General features: G+C 33.7%; 1 protein-coding gene, 2 long non-coding RNA genes and 1 pseudogene across 9 annotated transcripts in view; 2 read left to right on the forward strand and 2 right to left on the reverse strand.

Moving 5' to 3' along the window:
• LOC145570288 (uncharacterized) lies at positions 1 to 4,540 on the forward strand. The gene is made up of 6 exons (XR_014096435.1): positions 1 to 144; positions 248 to 307; positions 1,392 to 1,482; positions 1,569 to 1,728; positions 4,003 to 4,102; positions 4,408 to 4,540. It is a non-coding gene; the product is annotated as an uncharacterized LOC145570288 (long non-coding RNA).
• Positions 4,124 to 6,943, reverse strand: LOC145570285 (cytochrome P450 736A117-like). Its single transcript, XM_081629323.1, has 2 exons — positions 5,233 to 6,943; positions 4,124 to 5,029 (listed from the first exon to the last, which is right to left on the reverse strand). Exons 1-2 carry the CDS (start codon positions 6,130 to 6,132, stop codon positions 4,415 to 4,417), a joined length of 1,515 nt encoding a protein of 504 aa, XP_081485449.1. The 5' UTR covers positions 6,133 to 6,943; the 3' UTR covers positions 4,124 to 4,414.
• The window catches only part of LOC145570287 (uncharacterized), a 22,207-nt gene continuing 5,397 nt past the window's right edge, over positions 4,697 to 21,506 (forward strand). For 2 of the 6 annotated variants that reach the window (XR_014096429.1, XR_014096431.1), the window contains exons 1-5: positions 4,697 to 4,830; positions 4,940 to 5,060; positions 13,205 to 13,374; positions 14,092 to 14,191; positions 17,272 to 17,344. This is a non-coding gene — a long non-coding RNA (uncharacterized LOC145570287). Of the gene's footprint in view, positions 4,865 to 4,939; positions 5,061 to 12,707; positions 13,375 to 14,091; positions 14,192 to 16,666; positions 16,712 to 17,009; positions 17,127 to 17,271; positions 17,345 to 21,506 lie in introns of all 6 variants that reach the window. The other 4 variants (XR_014096434.1, XR_014096432.1, XR_014096430.1 and 1 more) reach the window with 4 other exon arrangements.
• Positions 18,273 to 20,064, reverse strand: LOC145570284 (cytochrome P450 736A117-like; annotated as a pseudogene). The gene is made up of 2 exons (XR_014096428.1): positions 19,110 to 20,064; positions 18,273 to 18,992 (listed from the first exon to the last, which is right to left on the reverse strand). The product of XR_014096428.1 is annotated as a cytochrome P450 736A117-like (transcript).

Below are 21,506 nucleotides of genomic sequence, written 5' to 3' on the forward strand. Positions count from 1 at the left end.
TACCCTTCAAAAAAATTTAGGCCCATCATTTTTTTCTCTCATCATATCATCAATTCTAATCCATCAAATTATGGCAAACAATTGGGAATAAAGGGAGTATTTACAAACAATTATTGATTTATTACTCACTTGTTTCCCCCAATTGTAAGAATTCAAGATCAAAAAAGTTTGGCACTTTTAGATCACATTACGAGCTATATTTTGGTATACGAGTTTAATTTACTTCTTCATTCATGATGTTTATCAGTTTTACAAGATCTGGGGATTGCTAATTTTGGACTCAATCCATTAACTACTTGAATTATGGGTAGGTTCATGTCAATTTACTGTAATTTTCAGTTCTAATTTTATATAATTTGATTATTTGTTTGATTGAAATTGTTTAGGAAGAGTGTTAGGTTATCCTTGTTTTGATCATACAGTAATTTGATGTAATCTCTTTATTTTGATATTAAATTATTGGAAACTATAATTAATTAATTGATTGGGAGCCTTTACAGCTGAAATGTGATGTTGTGATATTTTTATTACTTCATGATTTTTTTATTTCATATAATATGTTATTCTGATTCGGCCAAGAGTTTTAAACTTGAGACCGTGTCCAAGTGTCAGACGTGGCCATTTATGAAAATTTTGCTAAATTTTGGTCTAGTATGAAGTGTCCATATGTCATGCCTATTCCCGAGCGTGAAGTGAATAGTGTAGTGATTTGAAGAGTTTGAGTAACATCGTGTTAGGCATGTCTGTCATGACCTGAGTGTCGAGTATTAACTCTGATTCGGCTAGCTGATAACTATTATATTCCATTACTCTTTTCATTTCTTAAAGATGTTCATACTACATATTTGGAATCTCTAAGTTAAAAATTCAAAGTTTAGCTGATTATTTCCTTAAGAAAAAATAGGTTGAGTATTAATTTATAACATCATCAAAGTTTTGTAGAGAAGTTTTTGGTGAATTTTTTTTTTTTTTTTTTTTTTTTTTTTTTTTTTTTTTTTTTTTTTTTTTTTTTTTTTTTGTGTGTGTGTGTGTGGAGAAAGTTGGGTTCTTGGTGAAAATGTAGGAAAATCGAGCTATATGACATTGAACATACTTAGCAGCTCTTGTAAAAAGCATTGTTAATTCATATTCCATTCTTTCAGGGTCACTAAATATTGCTATATGCCATAGAATGAGGCTGATTATAATCAACATGTCACATTATTCTGAGTACATAAACATTAACAGGATTGTTGGATTTTAGATACAATTGTGTCCTATGTCTTTTGCATCTTAGTATTTGGTTATTAAAAATGTTGATTCTTCTCCGGACAGAACTCCTGAGGATTTTCCCCAATATATTGTGTCTCTCCGTATTTCTCATGCATTAATTATTACTTGTGTTCTTGCAGCGGTGTCATAACCATTTATATTGACATCCTGTGAGGCTCTCGAAGCACCAGCAATGGAGGATGCAGCCTAAGTACCTTCATGATCACTGCTGTTAAGTACTTCATCTCTTCCAGATCATCTTCAGGCTCCAATTTTTTTTTTAAGGGTCTAACAACTCCTGTTACCTCACTTTGCAGTTCCTTCATAACTTGGGGATGTCTCAACAGCTTTGTCATTGCCCACTCTAGTAGTGTATAAGTTTTATTGGACCCAGCTGCAAACATATCCTTCATTGAATACAAAAGTGATTTCACAATTTTGTATGAATATCACAAGCTTACGCCAGAAAGAGCTGAGGTACCTTCTTATTTAAAACTATGTGTTGCACTTAAAGTTTTTGTACGCTTTGTTTGGCTAAATATGTGATATTTTTTCTCTCTTGATAAGTAAAATTACCTGCCTTTTAAAGTGACATGATATTTTGAACTTTTATTATAGTCATTGAAATTTGACCTTGTATTCAGATTTTAAGGGTTTATGTGTGGGCTGACAAGTGTGTACTAGGTATCGTTACTATTATAATAGCTTTAATGCTGTCCATGTGAAAAGCAACTGTATTTCCTTCTGAACATCTAACAAAATACCTACAAAGTCTTTTTCATTCTCTTCGTTTTCTGTCTTACGATCCATGCACTTAGATAACATATTCAAGGTACTTATCAAAGTCTATGCCTATTGTATCCACCCAACTGTCCATACCACTGAGTCGACCAATCCAGCCAAGCCAGGGTATGAAAACTCCCATACTGAACACTGCCATGACCTCAACAAACTCTTTCAAAAGCTGCCACTTCTCTGTTATGCTTCTTTCCAAAGGCTGCCTTACAGAACACATTGCTCGAGAGCATCTTCAAATTCTCACTTAAGTAATAGGGAAATGCTCTGATCATTTCAGCCCACTAGACTGACTTTGTCATTTCTAACCTTTGAATAGATTGAACATTTTTGTTACTCAAGGGCTGTAGGACAGATATGCTCCTTACCTGCCTCCAATATTCCCCATAAGGTGAAAAGACTTTGTCTCTTCCATCATAGATGATCTTGCTCTTGTAATGTGTAATTGAGGTCTATTGGAGAAGATGAAATCAATGACTCATACGTCCTCATGATCTTGTGTGCTATGACAAGACAAAAAAAGGAGGTAGTGCTTCTGATGGGAACAACATCACTTCTTCATATTGCTTGGACAAAGAGTGCAGAGAGCAGTGTGGGAATTTGCCAAGTTGGTGAAGGTTACTAAAGACGGGATTATTTGTTGGGGAGGGTAGCAGTTATCTGCTTCAGCCAGAATTTTTATTAAGAAATCTATAGGTGATGATTAAGAAGAGAAAGAAACGGAGGGAGAGGGGATGGAAACTAAGGTTATTTAAGAATTGAATAACAGTAGACATTTCTTTGAGTGTTCTGTTTCACCTTGTGTGATAGCTGTAAGCCCATTATTATTATATTGAACTAATAGAAGGAATCAAAGGAAGAAAAGGTTCAGGAACCTGATGGAATTTGTTAGTCACATTCTAGTGTTTATTCCATTGTATGTATTGAATAATTGAAGTGTCCATACCAGTGTATGTATCCAGATTGGAATCACTTTTGTTCGGATATGTATCTTCTATTTTATGAAACGTCCTGCATTTTAATCCAAGATGAAGAGTCAACTCTTTCAATTGTCCAAACTAGTGTCCTTATGTGTCAAAAATCCTACCTAGGTATGTCAGGTAAAATGCAGAAACTGAGTACTATGGGGAGCACTAGATGTTGTTCACTTGTTTCAATGTTTGTCGGGATATTAGAAATCGATCTGGCTTGAGATTTAACTTTTACAGGAAGGAGTAGAGGGAGGAATGAGTGGTGGCATAATAGTTGTTCAGGTAAGGATTTTAAGAACAGGGAAAGGGAAAACAAACAACTGAGTATTACTACACTAGTTAGTGATGTGATTCGAGTTGTAAATTTCTCGTGGTTCATTTCCTGAGAATTCTCTACCTCAAAACACATTATCTTATCTCATAGACCATAGTACATGGTTGTTGGTTATAAACATGTGGGTCATCTTACTCTAAGCTACTTATCTATTTAATAATGACATGTTTCATGAAATTGACATTTAATTAATTATTGTCAATTTGTCTAATTGCTACCAGAAATGCGTTATGTTCTGGTATGTAGGTCATGTACTACAGGAACTTAAATAGTTTCATGAAGTTTGTGGTATGTTCTGTTATGTTCTAAGTGCTACCAGAAATGTATTGTGTTTCATGAAGTTTTAGAAAAGCCCAAATTTGTAACATGCATCATATTGTACCAATTTGTACATTATATCAGATTGTTGTTCACAAAGGGGACTAATGAACTTGACGATTTTGGTTTGTACAATCTGAGTAAAAAACTCCACATGATAAATAATGATCTCAAACTTAGTTTGATTTCTTGCTTGGGAACCTGTCATCATCAAGAATGGAAATATGTTTACCTGCACTTTATCGGGTGGGTTAAGCTTGATTGGTTGATATGTAAAAACTGAGATGCTTATTGGTTTGCAACATTGAATATTGTACCAATTGTTGTTTCCAGGGAATTGAATTCAATAGAGAATCTAAATACAGGCACATTTGGAGTGGGGAAGCTTATTGAAAGGCACCTCCTTTTCTTCCAAAGTCACTATCTCTAAAAGGTAGCTTGAGATCAGGAGGAATCAGCTAAGGAATTGACTGGGTGAAGTCATTTATTTTTATTATTTTAAATACGACACCAACATAATTATTACCCTAATGCCTTTGAAGAGGCTTCATCATAGCTTAATTAGGGACATCAGAAACTTTATACTAAAAACATAATCATGAACAGGATTAAAATAAATACGAGTAGGACATAAATAAACTCGGACATGGAATTGTTATTGTTGGATACTTGATACTGTTGGTCTACTGCCTTGAGCATCTGTGATTCAAATGTCGATTCTTTTGTTAATATGTGCAGCATGTTCTCAGCTGCAAGAATATAAAGTTGCAATGGCCATAAGAGGATCCCGTCTATTGATTGTTATACCTGGGTTTTCAGGTACTTCAGAAGCCTCATCTTCTGCTCCATTGGCTGATTTCCAATCAAATGAGTAGAGAAGATTTGCTAGCATGAGCTCAATTTTGAATGAAGCAAAGGGTATCCCTGGGCAACCTCTTCTGCCAGCTCCAAAGGGAATCAACTGGAAATCCTGTCCCTTGAAGTCTACTGAAGAGTTCAGGAACCTCTCTGGACGGAACTGCTCAGGTTCTGCCCAATAATTTGGGTCTCTCTGTATTGCCCATGCATTGATGATTACTTGTGTCCCCGCAGCAATGTCATACCCATTTATTTTGGCATCCTGGGAGGGATACCGAAACAGCAGCAATGGGAGTGGAGGATGTAGGCGAAATACTTCCTTGATCACTACTTTCAAGTACTTCATCTTTTCTAAATCATCTTCAGATACCATTGTTTTTTCTCTAACAACTCCCCTTACCTCATCTTGCAGTTTTTTCATGACTTGGGGATGTCTCAGCAGCTCTGTCATTGCCCACTCCAGTAGTGTGTATGAGGTGTCGGACCCAGCAGCAAACATATCCTTCATCAAATGCAAAACCAGTTTTGACTTTGTAAGTTTTAACAAGCTTAAGCTGAAATAGTTGTGGTACTTTATTTTTATTATCTGCTTTGCAAATTTATGTGGAAATTTTTATTGGTGATCACTATTGGACTTTTAATATTGACTTCTGTTGTACAATAATTAATTAAAGTGAAAATTAAGGAAGTAGTAGGAATTCTTACCAGTACAATGGCTTTGATGTTGTCCATGGAAAGAGCAGCTGTGTTTTCCTTCTGAACATCCAGCAAAATGTCCACAAAATCTTGTTCACTTTCATCCTTTTCAACCTTTCGATCTAGATGCTCTTGGACTACATGTTGAAGAAATTTATCAAACTCTTTCGCGACTTTGTCCACCCGATTATTCAAACCAGTGAGTTGATCAATCCAGCCAAGCCAGGGTATGAAATCTCCCATACTGAACACTGCCATGACCTCTACAAACTCCTTTAAAAGAAGCTTAAAATTGGTTCCCACTTCTCCAGCATACTTCTTTCCATAGGCTGTCCTACACAACACACTACTTGTGTATCCTATAAAAATCTCACTCAAGTTTACTGGTGATTGTTCTGATCTCTTGATCGTTTCAATCACTAGAGTGACTTCTTCTTCTCTTACTCTTCGGAAGGATTGAACCTTTTTGTTACTGAGCATCTGTAGGACACAGATGCTCCTTATCCATCTCCAATATTCCCCATAAGGTGAAAAGACTATATCTTTGCCATCATATATTATCTTGCTCGTGATGCGTGATTTAGGTCTATTAGAGAAGATGGCATCATGGGTCTTCAAGATCTCGCAAGCTGCGCTTGCAGATGAGACAACAAAGGAAGGTTTGCTACCTAGGTGAATCAACATCACTTCTCCATATCTCTTGGACAAAGAGTACAATGAACGATGTGGGAATTTGCCAAGTTGGTGAAGGTTGCCTAAGATGGGCAACTTTCTCGGGGAAGGTGGCTGATTTCTGCTTTGCATAGGATTATTATTTAGCCATTTGTAAAGGAAGATCAAGAAGAGTATGAACGTTAGGGAGAGGGGATGGAAACAAATATCCTCTAAGAACTGAAGAATATTAGACATTTCTTCTAGTGTTCTGTTTCACTAGGAGCAATATGAAGCTATAACTTGTAGCTTCAATTTATAGTAGGAATGCAAAGCAGAAGTTTAGGAGCTTGAAGGTATACGTGCAATCGTGTTAGTAAGGATATCTTTAAGATTTTAAAAATCCAGAATGGAGCAATCAGTTTCTAGATATGAATATGTCTACAGCTTATATTGATAGGTTGTTTTGAAGAAGTCTAAGATACTGATTTGGTGTAGTTCCATCATTTATTTGTATGTTTAGCTTGTCAAAATCATATCCTTTCCCATCTAAAAAATGCTCATCAATTCATCCACCAAAATCATCTATATACTGAATTAAGTCAAAAGTAATATATGAATAGTGTAAAAATCCAAATAATGCATATATATATATATAAATAAATTAAAAATAGTATGAAAATAAGTGGACCCATATGTTGTGTGATAGGAAATGTAAAAATCAGTGGGACTATTCCTTTTGGCGTCAAAAAAAACATTATCTTCTGGCTAATGACAAAATTCATCTTTCTCACCCAACGCCTCTGAGATGTACACACCTCATTGGTAACAAACTAACCAGTAACAACCAAAAAGTTAGATTGCATTATTAGATATAAAGTTTGTAGAAAGTGTTGTTGGGGTGATGGTGATTTTAGTGTTGGTGGCTTAGGTGTTAGAAAGGTGTTGGTAGTGGAACTGGGTCTGTAAGAGTGGGAGGAAATGAGAGTAGAATAAGCTATTTTAGTTAATTTTAATTGATCCAAGGATATTTTTTTCATTACATATAGTGTTATATTGAGTAATACTTTAGCGGCAACTAACTTGGGAATGGAGGGAGTACATTTTCTACCCGTGGTTGTAATTATGCAGATCTAATAACATCAAAGTAAGGACAAGAACAAAAAAGTCTAATGTGATTGATTTTCTTTGATATGGTCCAAGGAGTGTATGATCTTCTGATTGTGAATGGTTTGGTTGGATTATACATTTGGGCAATAATTAGTTTTTTTATGGATTAAGCAAGCAAGGCTTGCTTGCAGAGTTGCGGTTCGGATTGTGTTTGACTTTTTTTTTTTTAATTATCATACATAAAATCTCAACCAAACACGTATTTTTTTCTTTTTTTGGAAAAAAACAGCAATCCTTAACTTGTTCTTTTTTGGGATTTTTAATTATCATATCTTGATTTTAGTATGTTCAGAATTTATTGAAATTATTTAGCTAAGAAACTCTATAATGGCTTATATGATAAATATATAATCATATATTTTTGTCTCTATGTAAAAACATGTCGGTTCAACTTATCCTTGAAAAGTACATATAATGATGAATAATAGGATTACTTTAATTTGATATATCTGAAAAGAACATCAATTGATGAATAATATGTGGTTCTATATTTCTGTTTTATAATCCCTTGATCCCTTTGGATTTGCCTCATAGTAGAATTGTTATTTTATTAAGTTTTAGTTGGTTGAAGTTAATAAAAAAGAAAATTGGTGAGGCAAAGTCAATGAGACATCATAAAAGGAATATGGGAGCAATATATGTGGTGAAGGAGCGCTAGTATAAAATTGCTGAATATTTGAAGTTTGTAGTTGAGCTTATATGTTGGGTTCAAGTGCGTGGAACATATCTTTCCGTGTGCCGTACGATACTTGTTGAGTTCTTGATGACTTCTTGCAGTTAGTTATTTGTTTTATATTTATGGTTAATGATGCTGAGAGGGGTAATGTCAATGATTCACAAAAGGCTTAGTAGAAGCCAACTTGAGGAAAGTCAGAAAGTGGAAGGAAATAGAGAAGCAGTTTTTTTGCTGTGAGACGAGCTAGGACATGAGTAGAGGCTAGCAGAGTAGCACTGTTGCAGTCCAAAGTGACTTGATTTCCGGAATCCGGACGGAAGGAGTAGTTTTTAATGATGATTAACATCTGTAATTAGGTTAAATTTATTTTAATTTATTATATTAGTTAGAAACTTAGGATATGCCATTTCTTGTACTTCACACCTATCACAACCTACAACTTGCCTGGGCTATACATGGCAAAAAAAAAAAAAAGTATTGTTTAAATGATAGTGATGGGCCGAGAGATCAAGACTGGTAATTTGTGGTACTCGTATATGAGTATAACTTTTTTTTTTTTTAATCTTCATATTTAGCTTATAAAAAGTATTTCCTTTTTCTTCTAGATTTTTTTTTTTTTTGCTAGCATATAGTTAATCACAAGTGTCTTTTCCAAGGTATGACTATCGAAGGAGTTCTTTTTAGGTGTGTTTAGTAATTTATTCAATCAGCAAGCGTAGGTTTTGACAAATGATGTGTAATATAGATTAAATATTTTGTTGGATATTTTTTTATAAGTAACAAGAAATGAAAGCAATATAAATTCACAAAAATGTCCCACTATCTATGTTATTATTGTCATCGTTTTATGCAGTTGGTGGACTATGTCTATACAAGAAATTCAAGTGCATCACATCTGAGCTAGTTTGTCTTGTAACTTTTACTCTCTTCATTCATATGGCATCGTAATTTTTACCCTCTTTATCTGCATTGAACCAGTTATGTGATCGCTATATTCAGAATAAGATAGTACATTTTTTGGAAGCCAATATGCCATTACACCTGAATTATGTGTGGATAACCTTAACATATTTTCTTGTCTAATACACACCCTTATAATCGTATTCCTATAGTCTGACTGATATTTTCTTGTAAAGGCTAAAGAAGTAAGTGTTTATGTTTTGATCATGGCCAGTGAGCCACAACGGTCTTCAGACTAGATATCGAAAATATATTTATGCTTAACTGGTTTGGAGGTCTAAAACCTCTTTTACTGTTGATCAGTACTTGAACTGGAAAATGTGAGTAAAACTTCTAAAACATGATTCAGTTGTTGTATGTTTCTACAATTTCTATGAACTCATAAGTCACTTGTTATATATGCAGGCACAAATTAGCCTTCTCCTTATAGATTACTCCCTCCGTCCCTTTTTGTTTGCTCCATTTCCTATAAATAGATGTCCATTATTTATTGCCCCATTCCATTTTGGGTCATGGTTATTACTCACTAATATTGACTAGGGACCACCCACTATCTTTCTTTTACCATTTTTTAATAATGTAGATTTGTGGGATGAAGCAAAAAAAGGGGACGAAGAGAGTAATACTTAGCTTGCATTGGTATTGGTACAATTTTGAACTTTTGATTCTCACATTTATTCTTTCTTATCACAGTGTATCCTCTGTTGTGAAATTCTAAATTTTATGTTCTTGTAAAAGTTGAATTGGTTGTACTCAGAGTGGTAATTTTTGATTAATTTGGTTGCATGAGTAGTATTTTCTAGATACTCCATATTTTTCTACGCTATTTTCTTATACGAAGTATACGTATCTTTCATGATAACATTTTGGTTTTCTCGGTAAGGCTTGTGCCTTTTCTTTCTAAGTCCCATTAAGTTACCCAATATCAAAGATTGTACTCCCTTCGTCTCAAAATATGTGACATAGTTAACATTGTACACATGTCAATGTACTAGTTTGATTTTATTTTTATATAATTAAATATTAATCAAAATTATTTTATAAATTATATTATATGTATCTAACTACATATTTTATGATCCCTCAAAAAAAAAAAAAAAAAAAACCTACATATTTTATGATAAAATATGTTTTTATTTTTTATGATAAAATATGTTTTTATTATATTAGTAAAAAATCATGTTCAAACGTAATACGAGTACATAAATAGTGAAAAAGTCCAACATCACACATATTCTGGGATGAAAAGAGTAGTAACATACTCTAAGGGGGTGTTTGTTTAGGGGATAAAAAGGTAGGGATAAGGATAAAGGATGAGAATAGAGAAAAATAGTGTTTGTTTAAAGGGATTGAGATTAAAAAAGGTTGAGGATAGGGATTAAAACACCACATTATCCCTCCATTTCTATAACTAAGGAGGGTGGTATAAGGGGAAATAATAAGAAATAGGCTAAAAATACCAAGTTACCCTTAATGAAATTGAAAGGATAAGGGAAAGGGTAGGAGTTAGTAAGGGTATTTTTTATAATTTTACTACTTATCCTTAATTTATTTCCCATAGTTACCAAATATGGGATAAAAATTATTTATCCTTGTCCCACCTATTAATTCCCTATCTTTATCCTCTCTCTCCTTATCCCTCTTATTCTTATCCCTCCAACCAAACGCCCCGTAAACATTTCTACCTTTTTTCTCTCTCATTAAGGACCCGTTCTCTTCACCTTATTTTTGCTGAACTGAAATTATTTTTACTGAAACAAAATTATTTTTATTGAACTTAAATTATTTTTATTGAACTGAAATTATTTTTGCTAAACTGAAATTATTATTACTGATTTTCTATTATAATTTTTCTTTAAGAAAACTGATTTTTTTTAATTTTTTTTACAAGGAGAAAACTGAATTTTACTGTATTGAAATTATTTTTACTGAATTGAAATTAATTTTACTGAACTTTGAACTTAAATTATTTTTACTTAATATTTTTTTTTTTTTTTAAGGTGAAGAGAACATGGAGCAAACAATTGGTGATTTTCTCATTATTATTCACTTCCCCCAATTCTAGAATTCAAAATCAAAAAAGTTTGGCACTTTGAGATTAAGTAATGAGCGATATTTTCATATACGAGTTTAGTTTGCTGCTTCATCCAATCATCCATTCATGATGTTTATCAGATTCAAGTTCTGGGCATTGCCAATTTTGGACTGAATCAATTAACTACTTGAATTGGTAAGTTCATGTCAATTTACTGTGCTTTTCGGTTCTAATTTTAAATAATTTGATTATTGTAATTTCAAATTCGGTAGGTTTAATGGAAATTGTTTCGGAAGATTGTTAGGTTATTCTTGTTTTGATCATACAGTAACTTGATGTAATCTCTTTAATTTGATATTAAATTCATGGAAATTATAATTTAATGGTTGATTGTGAGGCTTTACAGCTGAATGTGATTTTGGGAAATTTCTCTGTTACATGACACTGTTTTGAAAATTATGTACTTGTATTTTACAATGATGTCTAGGCTATGTTATTTTGATTCGGCTAGGTGTGTTAAACTTACCGCTTAATGAAAATGTTGCTGAATTTTGGTCTAGTATGAGTGTGTAGTAATCAGTGTTGGTGATTTGAAGAGTTGGAGTAACGTCGTGTTAGGCATGTTAGTCATGACCTGAGTGTCAAGTAACCAACTATGATCCGGCTAGCAGTGTGATAATGATTATATTCTATTACTCTTTTTCGTTTCTTAAAGATGTTCATATTTGAATTGTCTCAGTTAAAGAATCATAATTTAGCTGAGTATTTCCCTAACTAAAAAAAAAAGGCAGTGTTATTATTAATATTTTTTTTATTTTTTTATTTTTAACTTTTAGTATTGCATGATCAAAGATTTTTGTTATAGACTAGTAACTACTGATTCAATTAAGCACAATTAATATTAATTTAATGCTGAAAGCTTGAACATTTGATTGATTAATGGTTGGATTGCATAAGGATAGCCATAACTTGAGGTTATGAGTCTCTCAGTAGCTTGAGGCTACAAATCTCCTAGCAACTTAAGGTTGCAACTCTCCTATTTTTCCTCACTAATTTCTGCCTACCTTTCCACTAACACTACTACTACTTATACTAAGCTGGTAAGATGACCTTAAGGCTTGACATGTGAAACTTAGCTAATTTAGACAAACATAAATTAACATCATAGGACTAAGGTAGTTTCTTTTCCTTCTCTTCTTCTTTATTGATTTTGTCTTCTACCTAATTGGAGTCTTGAGGCCTTGAAATGCTCCCTGCTGCTGCTGCCCTTTTCTGTTGCTCTTGTTGCTTGTTGACTGTCCTCCTATCATAGACCCGCATAGGTTGTGGTTGACCCGTATTACCAAATTACCCCCTCTAAAGCCGGTCTATTACAATTTTGCATTGAAAGTCAGGTAAAAATAGATAGGGTGATAGGGACATCTTTTAGGAGCAGAGGGAGTTTTGTGAGATAAACTCACTGGTTGTGTACTAATTGTACTTGGATGACTAGTACTGGGAGTCTGGGAAGCTGGCTAGGTAGTAAATAGAGCACCACAATTTTTTATTTCTTCTATTCATTTTTTTTTCTAAATGATATCAACATCAAAAAAATTTAGTGAAGTTATGGTGACTTTTTTTTTTTTTTTTTTTTTTTTTTTGGCAGAGAATAGTTGGGTTCTTGGTGAAAATGTAGGAAAATCAAGCTAAATGACATTAAACATACTTAGCAGCTCTTTTCAAAAGCATTTTTTTTTATTTTTCCAGTAAGAGGCTGATTTTCCTTGTACTAAAAGTCACATTCCATTCTTGCATGGTCACTCATTATTGCTATATGCCATAGAATGAGGCTGATCGCCTGATTATTATCAACATGTCACATTATACTGAGTACATAAACATTAACAACCTTGTTGGATGTTAGATATACAACCGAGTCTTATGTCTCTTGCATCTGATGATTCAAATGTTGATTCTTGATTAACAAAGTTGATTTCCTGGGATGTTATTTAGCTACAAGAATATGGAGTTGCAAATTGCAATGGCTATAAGAGGATACTGTCTGTTGATTTTCACAATCGGGCTTTCAGGCACATGAAACACTTCATTTTCTACTCCATTGGCTGATTTCCAATCAAAAGAGTAAACAACATTTGCTAATGCTATTTCAGCAAGTGGCTAGAGCAAAGGGTGCCCCTGGGCAACCTCTTCTCCTGCTTTAAACGGAATCAACTGGAAATTCTTCTCTCTGGATTGAATTCCACAGGATTTCCCAATCTATCGGGTCTCTCTGTATTGCACATGCCCTGATTATTACTTGTGTCCTTGCAGCAATGTCATAACCATTTATTATTTTATTCCTGTGAGGGCTCTCGAAACACCAGCATTGGGAGTGGAGGACTAGCCTTAAGTACCTCCTTGATTAATGCTTTCAAGTACTTCATTTCTTTCAGATCGTCTTTAGGCACCATTGTTTTTTGTCTAACAACTCCCCTTACCTCATTTTGCAGTTCATCATAACTGCGGATGTCTCAGAAACTTTTTCATTGCCCCCTCTAGTAGTGTATAAGTTATATTGGACCCAGCTGCAATCATATCCTTCATTGAATACAAAAGTGAAAAGTACTTTTGAGTTGAGGAGTTAAATGAATATCACAAGCTTATGCCAGAAATTGTTGAGGTACTTTGTTAATTATAATTTTGTGTTGCACGCTTATTTTGGAAAAATTTGTGATAATTTTGAATTTTCTCTCTTGAAAAGTAAAATAACCTGTCTACCATAGGCATTTGTAGATAGGTTAATTTTATTAGTTAGGAATTTTTTTTTAAAACCATAGACTAGAATTACTGTATACCATAGGCATTCTGGATTTTTTTTTTCCCCCGACTTATGGATAACCATAATAGTCTCTTTCAAGGTATGTCTATCATAGCAGTTCTTTTTAGGCGTGTTTAGTAGTTTAATCAATTAGCAAGTGTAGGTTTTGACTAGTGATGTGTAATATGGATTACAGAATTAGCTTGATTTTTGTTTCTAAGCAACAAGGGATGGAAGCAATATTAATTATTTAATTTACAAAAATATCTCATTATCAATGTTATTTTTGTCATCTGAGCTAGTTTGTCGTGTATCTTTTACTCTCTTTATCTGGCATTGAACCAGTTATGTGACTGCTGGATTCAGAATAGATGATACAATTTTTTATGCCATTCAGAATAGATGATACAATTCTTTATTTTGGGGAAGTGGAATGAAGGGATGCATTGTAGTTAATCTCAGGGTTATAGAACAGGAGACTGAATATGGAATCACTCTTCTACTTTAAGTGCATCATAAGATTTCATAACCTTACAAACAAATATTAATTAGAACATCTGTAACCGTGTTAATATGCAGAACAAATCGCATTATCTGAGGAGATGAAAGGATATGAACAAAAAGGGCTAATGTGACTGTTTTGCCTTGACATGGTCCAAGGAGTGTATGATCTTCAAAGGTGAGCAGTTTATAATATAAGCTATTCTTTTTCGTCTCAGCTGAATTAGCTTCTAAACTTGGATCATGGTTGCTTGCTGTTAGGATAGTGTTTGACTTTTTGATCTACAAACTTAAAATTTCAACCAAACTTGAGTTATCCTTTTTTTCAATAAGATTGTGGGAAATTCTTATTTAATTCCTTTTTCAAGCTTTTATCTGATCATTAAATTGACATTAGTGTGAAATGGCATTTTTTTTAACACCATTTAGATCTAAAACTCCAAAGTAGCTTATGTGATGAATATATTATCAAGATTTTCTTATCTCTGTAGGATCAAATTTGACTTAATATACTTGAAGATAACATTAATTAATGAATATATATCAAGATTTTCTTATCTTTGTAGGACCATTTAGAAGTCATGCATTTCCGTGTGCCGTCCCATATATGTTCAATTCTTGACGACTTTCTGCAATTTATTATCTGTTTTATATTTATGTTCACTCTAGTGAGAAAATTGATACAAGTCTTTGCTAATTTTTTTGAGAATGGCATCAAACAAGCTATGTTGATTGAAGCCATCCAGTAGAGCTAAATTATTAAAAGCTGTCAAACTACACATAACTTATTAGAGCAGATGGTTTATAATTAAAGTGATTAGCAAAGAACAAATTGGTTGAATAAGAAATAAGAGAGTTAAAGAGACAAGAGTTTGGAAGGTGGGAAAGTCATTCAATCAAACCACTTGAAGACTATAAAACCTACCTAAAATAAGAACATTTGTATTGATTTCAATAAGTGTTCGCAAGAGTAATTTCTCACTAATCTCCCTTCTAAAGCAAAAGTGTTACAAAACAAGAACTTTAGGGTTCGTTTGGTATCGCTATGGTTTTTGGTTTTTTTGTTTTTCGAAAACATATATATGTTTTATAATGAATTAAAAACTAGTCAAACTTATTAAAATCATGGTAATTTTGCAAACTAACAACAGAATAGTGAAAGCACCTTTTTCTTGTTTTTCGCTTTTGAATTTAATTTTTATTTTATTATTTTTTTTTTTTAATAAAAAAAGTATACAAAACAAGCCCTTAGCTTTCAATGTTCTCAATATGTAGATAAATAACATATAATCCTATATGGGTATTTAAATCACAGGGTAATTGATTAACATGTACGTGTGGAAGATGACATGAACATGCTAACCTAGACATAGCAATTTAAAAGCTACTGACCACTTTTGGATACCAATAGTCTGTTTTAGTCAATTCAGACAACTGATCGTAAAACAGCCATAGCTTCCTTGTTTCTTATTGAGAAGTCCGTCGTATGAAAATATTTTCCAATGTACCAAAGAGGTAATAGGAAATGAAAGGGGGAAGGGGGGCAGCTGACTAATTAGGGTTTTTTTTTATGTTAATTCTGTTGGAAATTTCTGACAATTCCGTAGGAAACTATTTGTTTTCAATGAAAATAATCCGTAGGAAATTTCCTATGGAATCAAAATCCGTGAGTAATTTTCGATGGATTTAAATTCTGTCAGAAATTTCCGACGGAAATTTTTAAGTTCCGTCGAAAATTTTGTATTTTCCGAAATTTTTTCGTGTCCGTCGGAACCTATCCGTCGAAAATCAAACCTTTCCTTGTAGTTATTAAGCTTATGTCCAGTCGTTGGCAATCTCTTGACACAATCTCTCACCTCCAACTTGAATCATCTTAAAAATTTTAGTAGATTCAGTGATTTGCCTATTTAAAGTTGACCTATTCAATTCTTCCTTGCTTAAGATAAGCAATTCATTCCTTAGCTTATACGTGAACACTCAATTGATTTTCAAGTCATTCCAACATACTTCCTGAGTGAATGACGAGTTAGTCAAGTGTAAGAAGGCATTGATACAATGCAATTTATCATCTTGGAAAGGTTGGGCTAGTACATGAGAACAGTCTGCTTCAAGCCAAAAATTGTTCCAGAATTCCTGTCTATCAGATATTCTAGAAAAATTCACTACTACATATTGACAAAAATATGGTGAACGTCTGCAAGTTGAGAAGTAAACTATAGTTGATAGTAGGGTATGTGTACTTAAAAGTTTGTGCTTGATTAGACTAGGGATTATGTTGCGATGGGTAAATTGAGGCTTAAGTGGTTTGTGCATCTTACACAAAATTGAAGGCAGTGATTTGTGCATGTTATACAAAATTGAAGGCTCAGTGAGTAGATGTAACTATGTAACTAAAAGGATATGTTTGGTGCATTGAGGAAGAAGCAGCACCTGAAAAGAGAATAATTCTCTAGGAAGTCAGAACCTATTTTGGAGATCTGTCTTTTGGCTTTCATTGGTTGTTAGTCATTCTAGTATGTTTATATTTCATGACTATCTGGAAACTACTCTAGTTGCTGCTGTTTTCAATTGCTTCAGGATTTTCGTTGCTTTCATTCACTACTGAAATTCTTTTATTACCAATTAATACTGGGTTACTGATGCTACTGTGTAGGAGTGCTGGTTCTGCTACTACCAAAATTGCTCTCTCTTAGAATGTGTATGTATTTAGCCACTGGCCCACTGTACCTTCACTGGGTAAACTTCAAAAGTTATGTGCATTTTTCCTTCCTTAGACCGGTGTTGAACTCTATTTTTGGTCATCAATGTTCAATAAGACAGCAAGAAGTTAGTTTCCATGTCCTTCATCTTGATAGAAATATTATTGGTTACAAAGTAGCTTAGAGGCTATGGTCTGAATTAGGAGACAGAAGGAGGGGGTGGCTTGAATTTGTTGGACTACTTCTAATTGTGAGTGTCTTTCAATTAAATATTGCTTACTCTCTTACATCTTGTAGGTGTGGCTGTGTTTTTACACTGTCATTGATCATTGTAGCCCTGTGCAAAATGTGTTTGTCCCAGCATCAAACGTGCCCTGCTTGAAGTTTATTTAAATGTCTATGAGATCATTACAAGTGCGTGTATTTTGGCTTAATTCTGAGAGTATTTGATTAATAAGTTTATCTGGTGTTATTTTTTCTTGAAAACATTGGTGACATTTTCACTCATGAATTCTTTGTCATGTCTCTTATCACCGGTGGCTGTTTTTTGGACATACAGGACCTTTACACGCACAAGGAATTTATATGGCAGTGGACAATAAATTAATGTTGAAAGACCAAATTTTCGGAAGGTATATGTTTTCAGTAAATCTCTATACTCAATATCAAATACTTTGTATATATACTATATGATAACAGATTTTGACCATAGAAGTTTAAACACTCACCATAGAATAGATGGCGTTATTGCCATATCTCCGCAGTCATAATACTGGGTCTTCATGATTACCCTAGTTGCATTTTGTTGACGAATTAACAATAGTACTCCGTAAGTTTTTCTTTCTAGGTAAAGCAGTGTATAAGGTCACCATAGGTTAGCTTGATTATTCGAGGACAGGGAGAGTGGAGCCTGTGGGTGAAATCAACTGCGTGGCTCAATGCCTTACCCAAGAGAGGCTCTTTTTAAAGTCCCTGAGAAAGGCTGAGATTAGGTTTATTATCAAAGTCGCGAGTTCAAAGTCCCTACTCGCTTAACCTAACCAAACAAAAGAAAGGTTGTGGATCTTTAGGGAAAATTTCTGTGTGGCTGTTGTTGTGATAATGTGTCTATTCTTTAGAATTATTATGGAGAGTAGGACGTCTATTCTTTAGAATTATTATGGAGAGTAGGACATCACTCTTTGCCCTTTTAATTTATTTCTTACAAATTCAGATAGTGTCAAATTATGGCAATGATTTGTCATGGCAATTTGAGAGCTGGAAAATTTTGGCACGGAACAGCTTCTTGTAATATTTCGGGTGATTTTTATCATCCTCCACAAAATGATAAAAAAAATAAAATAAAAAATAAAAAATCATTGATGTAAATTGCTTCATGTGTTTACTTTTTAAGGAGAGATAGAATGTAAAAAGAAAAGTGGTCCCAAAAAGTTGCCAACTTGGGTAAAAAAAATATGTATTGGTATTATTGAAAAGAAAGAAATAAAGTAGAAGTGGGAAGAACTTTACGGGACGAAGGAAGTATGAAGTATTGATGTTTTGCACTTATATGCTTACTAAAATATAATGGAGAACTGCTATTATTTTGCCTTTTATTTTAACCTGTTACAATATAGAGATCAACTAGGCTAGTTACCTCCCTTTTCTCAATTTAGGAGCATTTATAATTCATTGCTAAAGATGTGGAGAAGCAAGAGCTAGAAGAGGAGTTTTTCTATGTATAGTGAGGCCAGTGCTCTCAGACATATCCATTGTTTCACCTTTGACTCCAACAGGCAACTTCCAATCAAACTTGTGCACAAGGTTTGCTAACACTAGCTTGATATTAGCTATCGTAAATGATATTCCTGGGCAAATCCTTCTTCCCCCTCCAAATGGAATTAGCTCAAAATCCTGCCCTTTGAAATCTATCGAAGACTGCAAGAATCTCTCTGGACGAAACTCCTCAGGTTCTTGCCAAATAATCGGATCTCTCTGGATTGCCCAAACATTAACAAAAACAAGAGTCCTAGCAGCAATGTAATAACCATTTATCCGTGCATCTTGGGTTGATTCACGAGGCACCAGTAATGGAATTGGTGGATGCAGCCGTAGAGTCTCCTTGATCACTGCTTCTAAGTACTTCATTTTCTCCAAATCATCCTCCGTTATATGATCTTTGTTACCAATTCCTCTTACTTCTTTTTGCAGTTCTTCCATTACTCTAGGATTTCTCAAGAGCTCTGTCATTGCCCATTCTAATACAGTGTAAGTCGTATCAGTTCCTGCTGCAAAAGCATCCTGCATAAAAAGGATCAACATTGAGACTCATGCATAATCTTTAATATCTCTGTTTCTTATTTTGGTGAAAGGTAAATTTATACTGTTAGTAAAGAGTAAAAGCAAGAATGTACTTACCAGTATCAGAGCTTTGATGCTCTCTCTTTCAAGAGAAATACCAGCTGAATTTTCCTTCTGAACTTCAAGTAAAACGTCTACAAAATCCTTAGTTTCATTATCGTCACATTGTAATTTCCTGTACTATCTAGTCGATCCAAGTGCTCGTTGAGTATATCTTCCAATAGCAAATCAAAACTTTTTGCAACTTCTTCTAATCGTTTATTCATACCATTGAATCTATTCACCCAAGCCAACCAGGGTATAAAATCTCCAATATCAAATACTCCTAGCAGCTCCGCAAACTCCTTTAAGACCTCCTTGAAATCAATATCACTTTGCTGATTTCCTCCATATTTTCTTCCAAATGCAACCCTGCATACTACATCATTCATCAAGACCACAAACATATCACTTAGATTTACAACTGATGCGCTATTTTGCTGAATCTTTTGCATAAACAGAGCTGTTTCTTCATCTCTTATACCTCTGAATGACCGAACTCTTCTGTTGCTCAAAAGCTGAAGCACACATATACTCTTCATTTGTCTCCAATATTCTCCATAAGGGGAAGCAGCAATATCCATGCTGTTGTAAAGCAGCTTATCACTAATGCTAGACTTAGGCCTGTTGGAAAATACAGCATCATGTGATTTCATAATTTCTTTTGCTACCCTTGTTGACGAGACTATAAGTGTAGGTTTTTTGCCTAAGTAGATGAGCATAAGCTCACCATACCGGTCAGACAAATCCCGGAGAGAGCGGTGAGGGTACACGCCTAGTTGGTGAAGATGTCCTAGAATTGGCAATTTTGGTGGAGATGGTGGTAAGTTTAAATTTGAAGAGTTGGTGGAGAGCCATTTGTAGAGGAAGATTATGAAGAAGAGTGAGGGGAGAAGGAATAAGAGGGGATGAATGTGAATTGAATTAAGGAATTTTTCAAACATTTGAAGAACAATAGACATATTCTTGAGCTCTACAAGTTTACTCAATGCTTTGTGTGTTGATGGCTATCTCAATGATTTATACGGCCATTAAGGTGACCTTGCATGGCTTTCCCCACGTCATTAAATTTTGGCATATTAGGGCAACAATAAGAGGTTTGTCTTCATACTCTCTTGAGTTTGTAGCTAGACAAACTCATTGTTGTATGGAAAAATTACAAAAGAATAGGTCACTACTCCCTCTGTTACTTTTTACCATTTACACCTTAATTCCTATGGTCAACCTTTATAAATTTGACCATAAAATTATAAATATTCATTATTATAAATATTAAAACTGTATCATGTGAAATCTTGTTAAATTCAGCTAAATATATATTCTTAAATATCAAATTTGTGAATTGTTACTCATATATTATTGAATAGCTAGATTATGGTGGTCAAAGATGTGCATTGAAGATTGTAAAATTCAATGCTTAAAAAGTAAAATATTGGAGTATGTTGCTTAAGATATTGAAGGCCAATGTTGTTCCTAGGATGGAGATTCTAAAAGTCCAACATTGCTGAACGAAATAAGTACAGATTATTTCATTGGCTTAAAGTCCTTGTCTAAATTATTTTTCATGATATGCCCTTTTGTACAAAGTAATATATTGGCAACCTTAATGCGTGGATCACACGTCCAAACATTTTTGTCAATGGTTATGACAAATTTGCTAACTAGTTGATCCATAAATACTAGAGATTATCAAATTTATTTTCTAATCTTTGGTAAAGATGTGGATAGCTACAATATATGAGATTTTTTTGTTAATTTATATTAAATTTTTAAGAGATAGCATTTAGATTTATATCGCATCTTGTATGCAGCTGGTTACATTATGTGGTCGCTTGTAAAAAAAACAAAGTGTCCCCTATAACACTAAGTGAAAAACTCTTACAATATTGATTGAGTAATTCCTATAACACTGACAAAGTAATCCGTAACGCTGATCGGGTAAAAGTAACCCCATAATAGTTGGTTATACAATTTTGCCAACCCACGTAAGAATTTGTGTTAGTTATGAGGCTGTTTTGGAGCCTTGTAATTAAAAGGTAGGAAATGACTAATTGGTTAAGTTAAACGTGGTTGGATGTAAATTTACATGCAATTGGGTTTTTGTCTTTATTATCTAACAATGTGCTTTATGTTTTGTACTCCGTAAATGTTAAGGAAATTTATCAAGGAAGTTAATGATTTTTAATGTCTTTATTCGTTTTCAAGTGTCCTATGTGCTTTTAATTATTACAAATGTTGTTTTATATTAATATTTGTGCTTTTATTATAATGTTATGTGAATTTGTTCTATACGTATGTGCATTTATCACAATACCAAAACATTTTCAGTTGCATGTAGAACTACACGTAACTGAGAGTATGTTCTAATTTGTAAAAAAAAAAACAAAAAAAAAAACCGACTCCTTTATAATTAAC

The sequence above is a fragment of the Chenopodium album genome, chromosome 12 (assembly GCF_948465745.1).
Source record: "Chenopodium album chromosome 12, dcCheAlbu1.1, whole genome shotgun sequence".
Classification (NCBI taxonomy): domain Eukaryota; kingdom Viridiplantae; phylum Streptophyta; class Magnoliopsida; order Caryophyllales; family Amaranthaceae; genus Chenopodium; species Chenopodium album.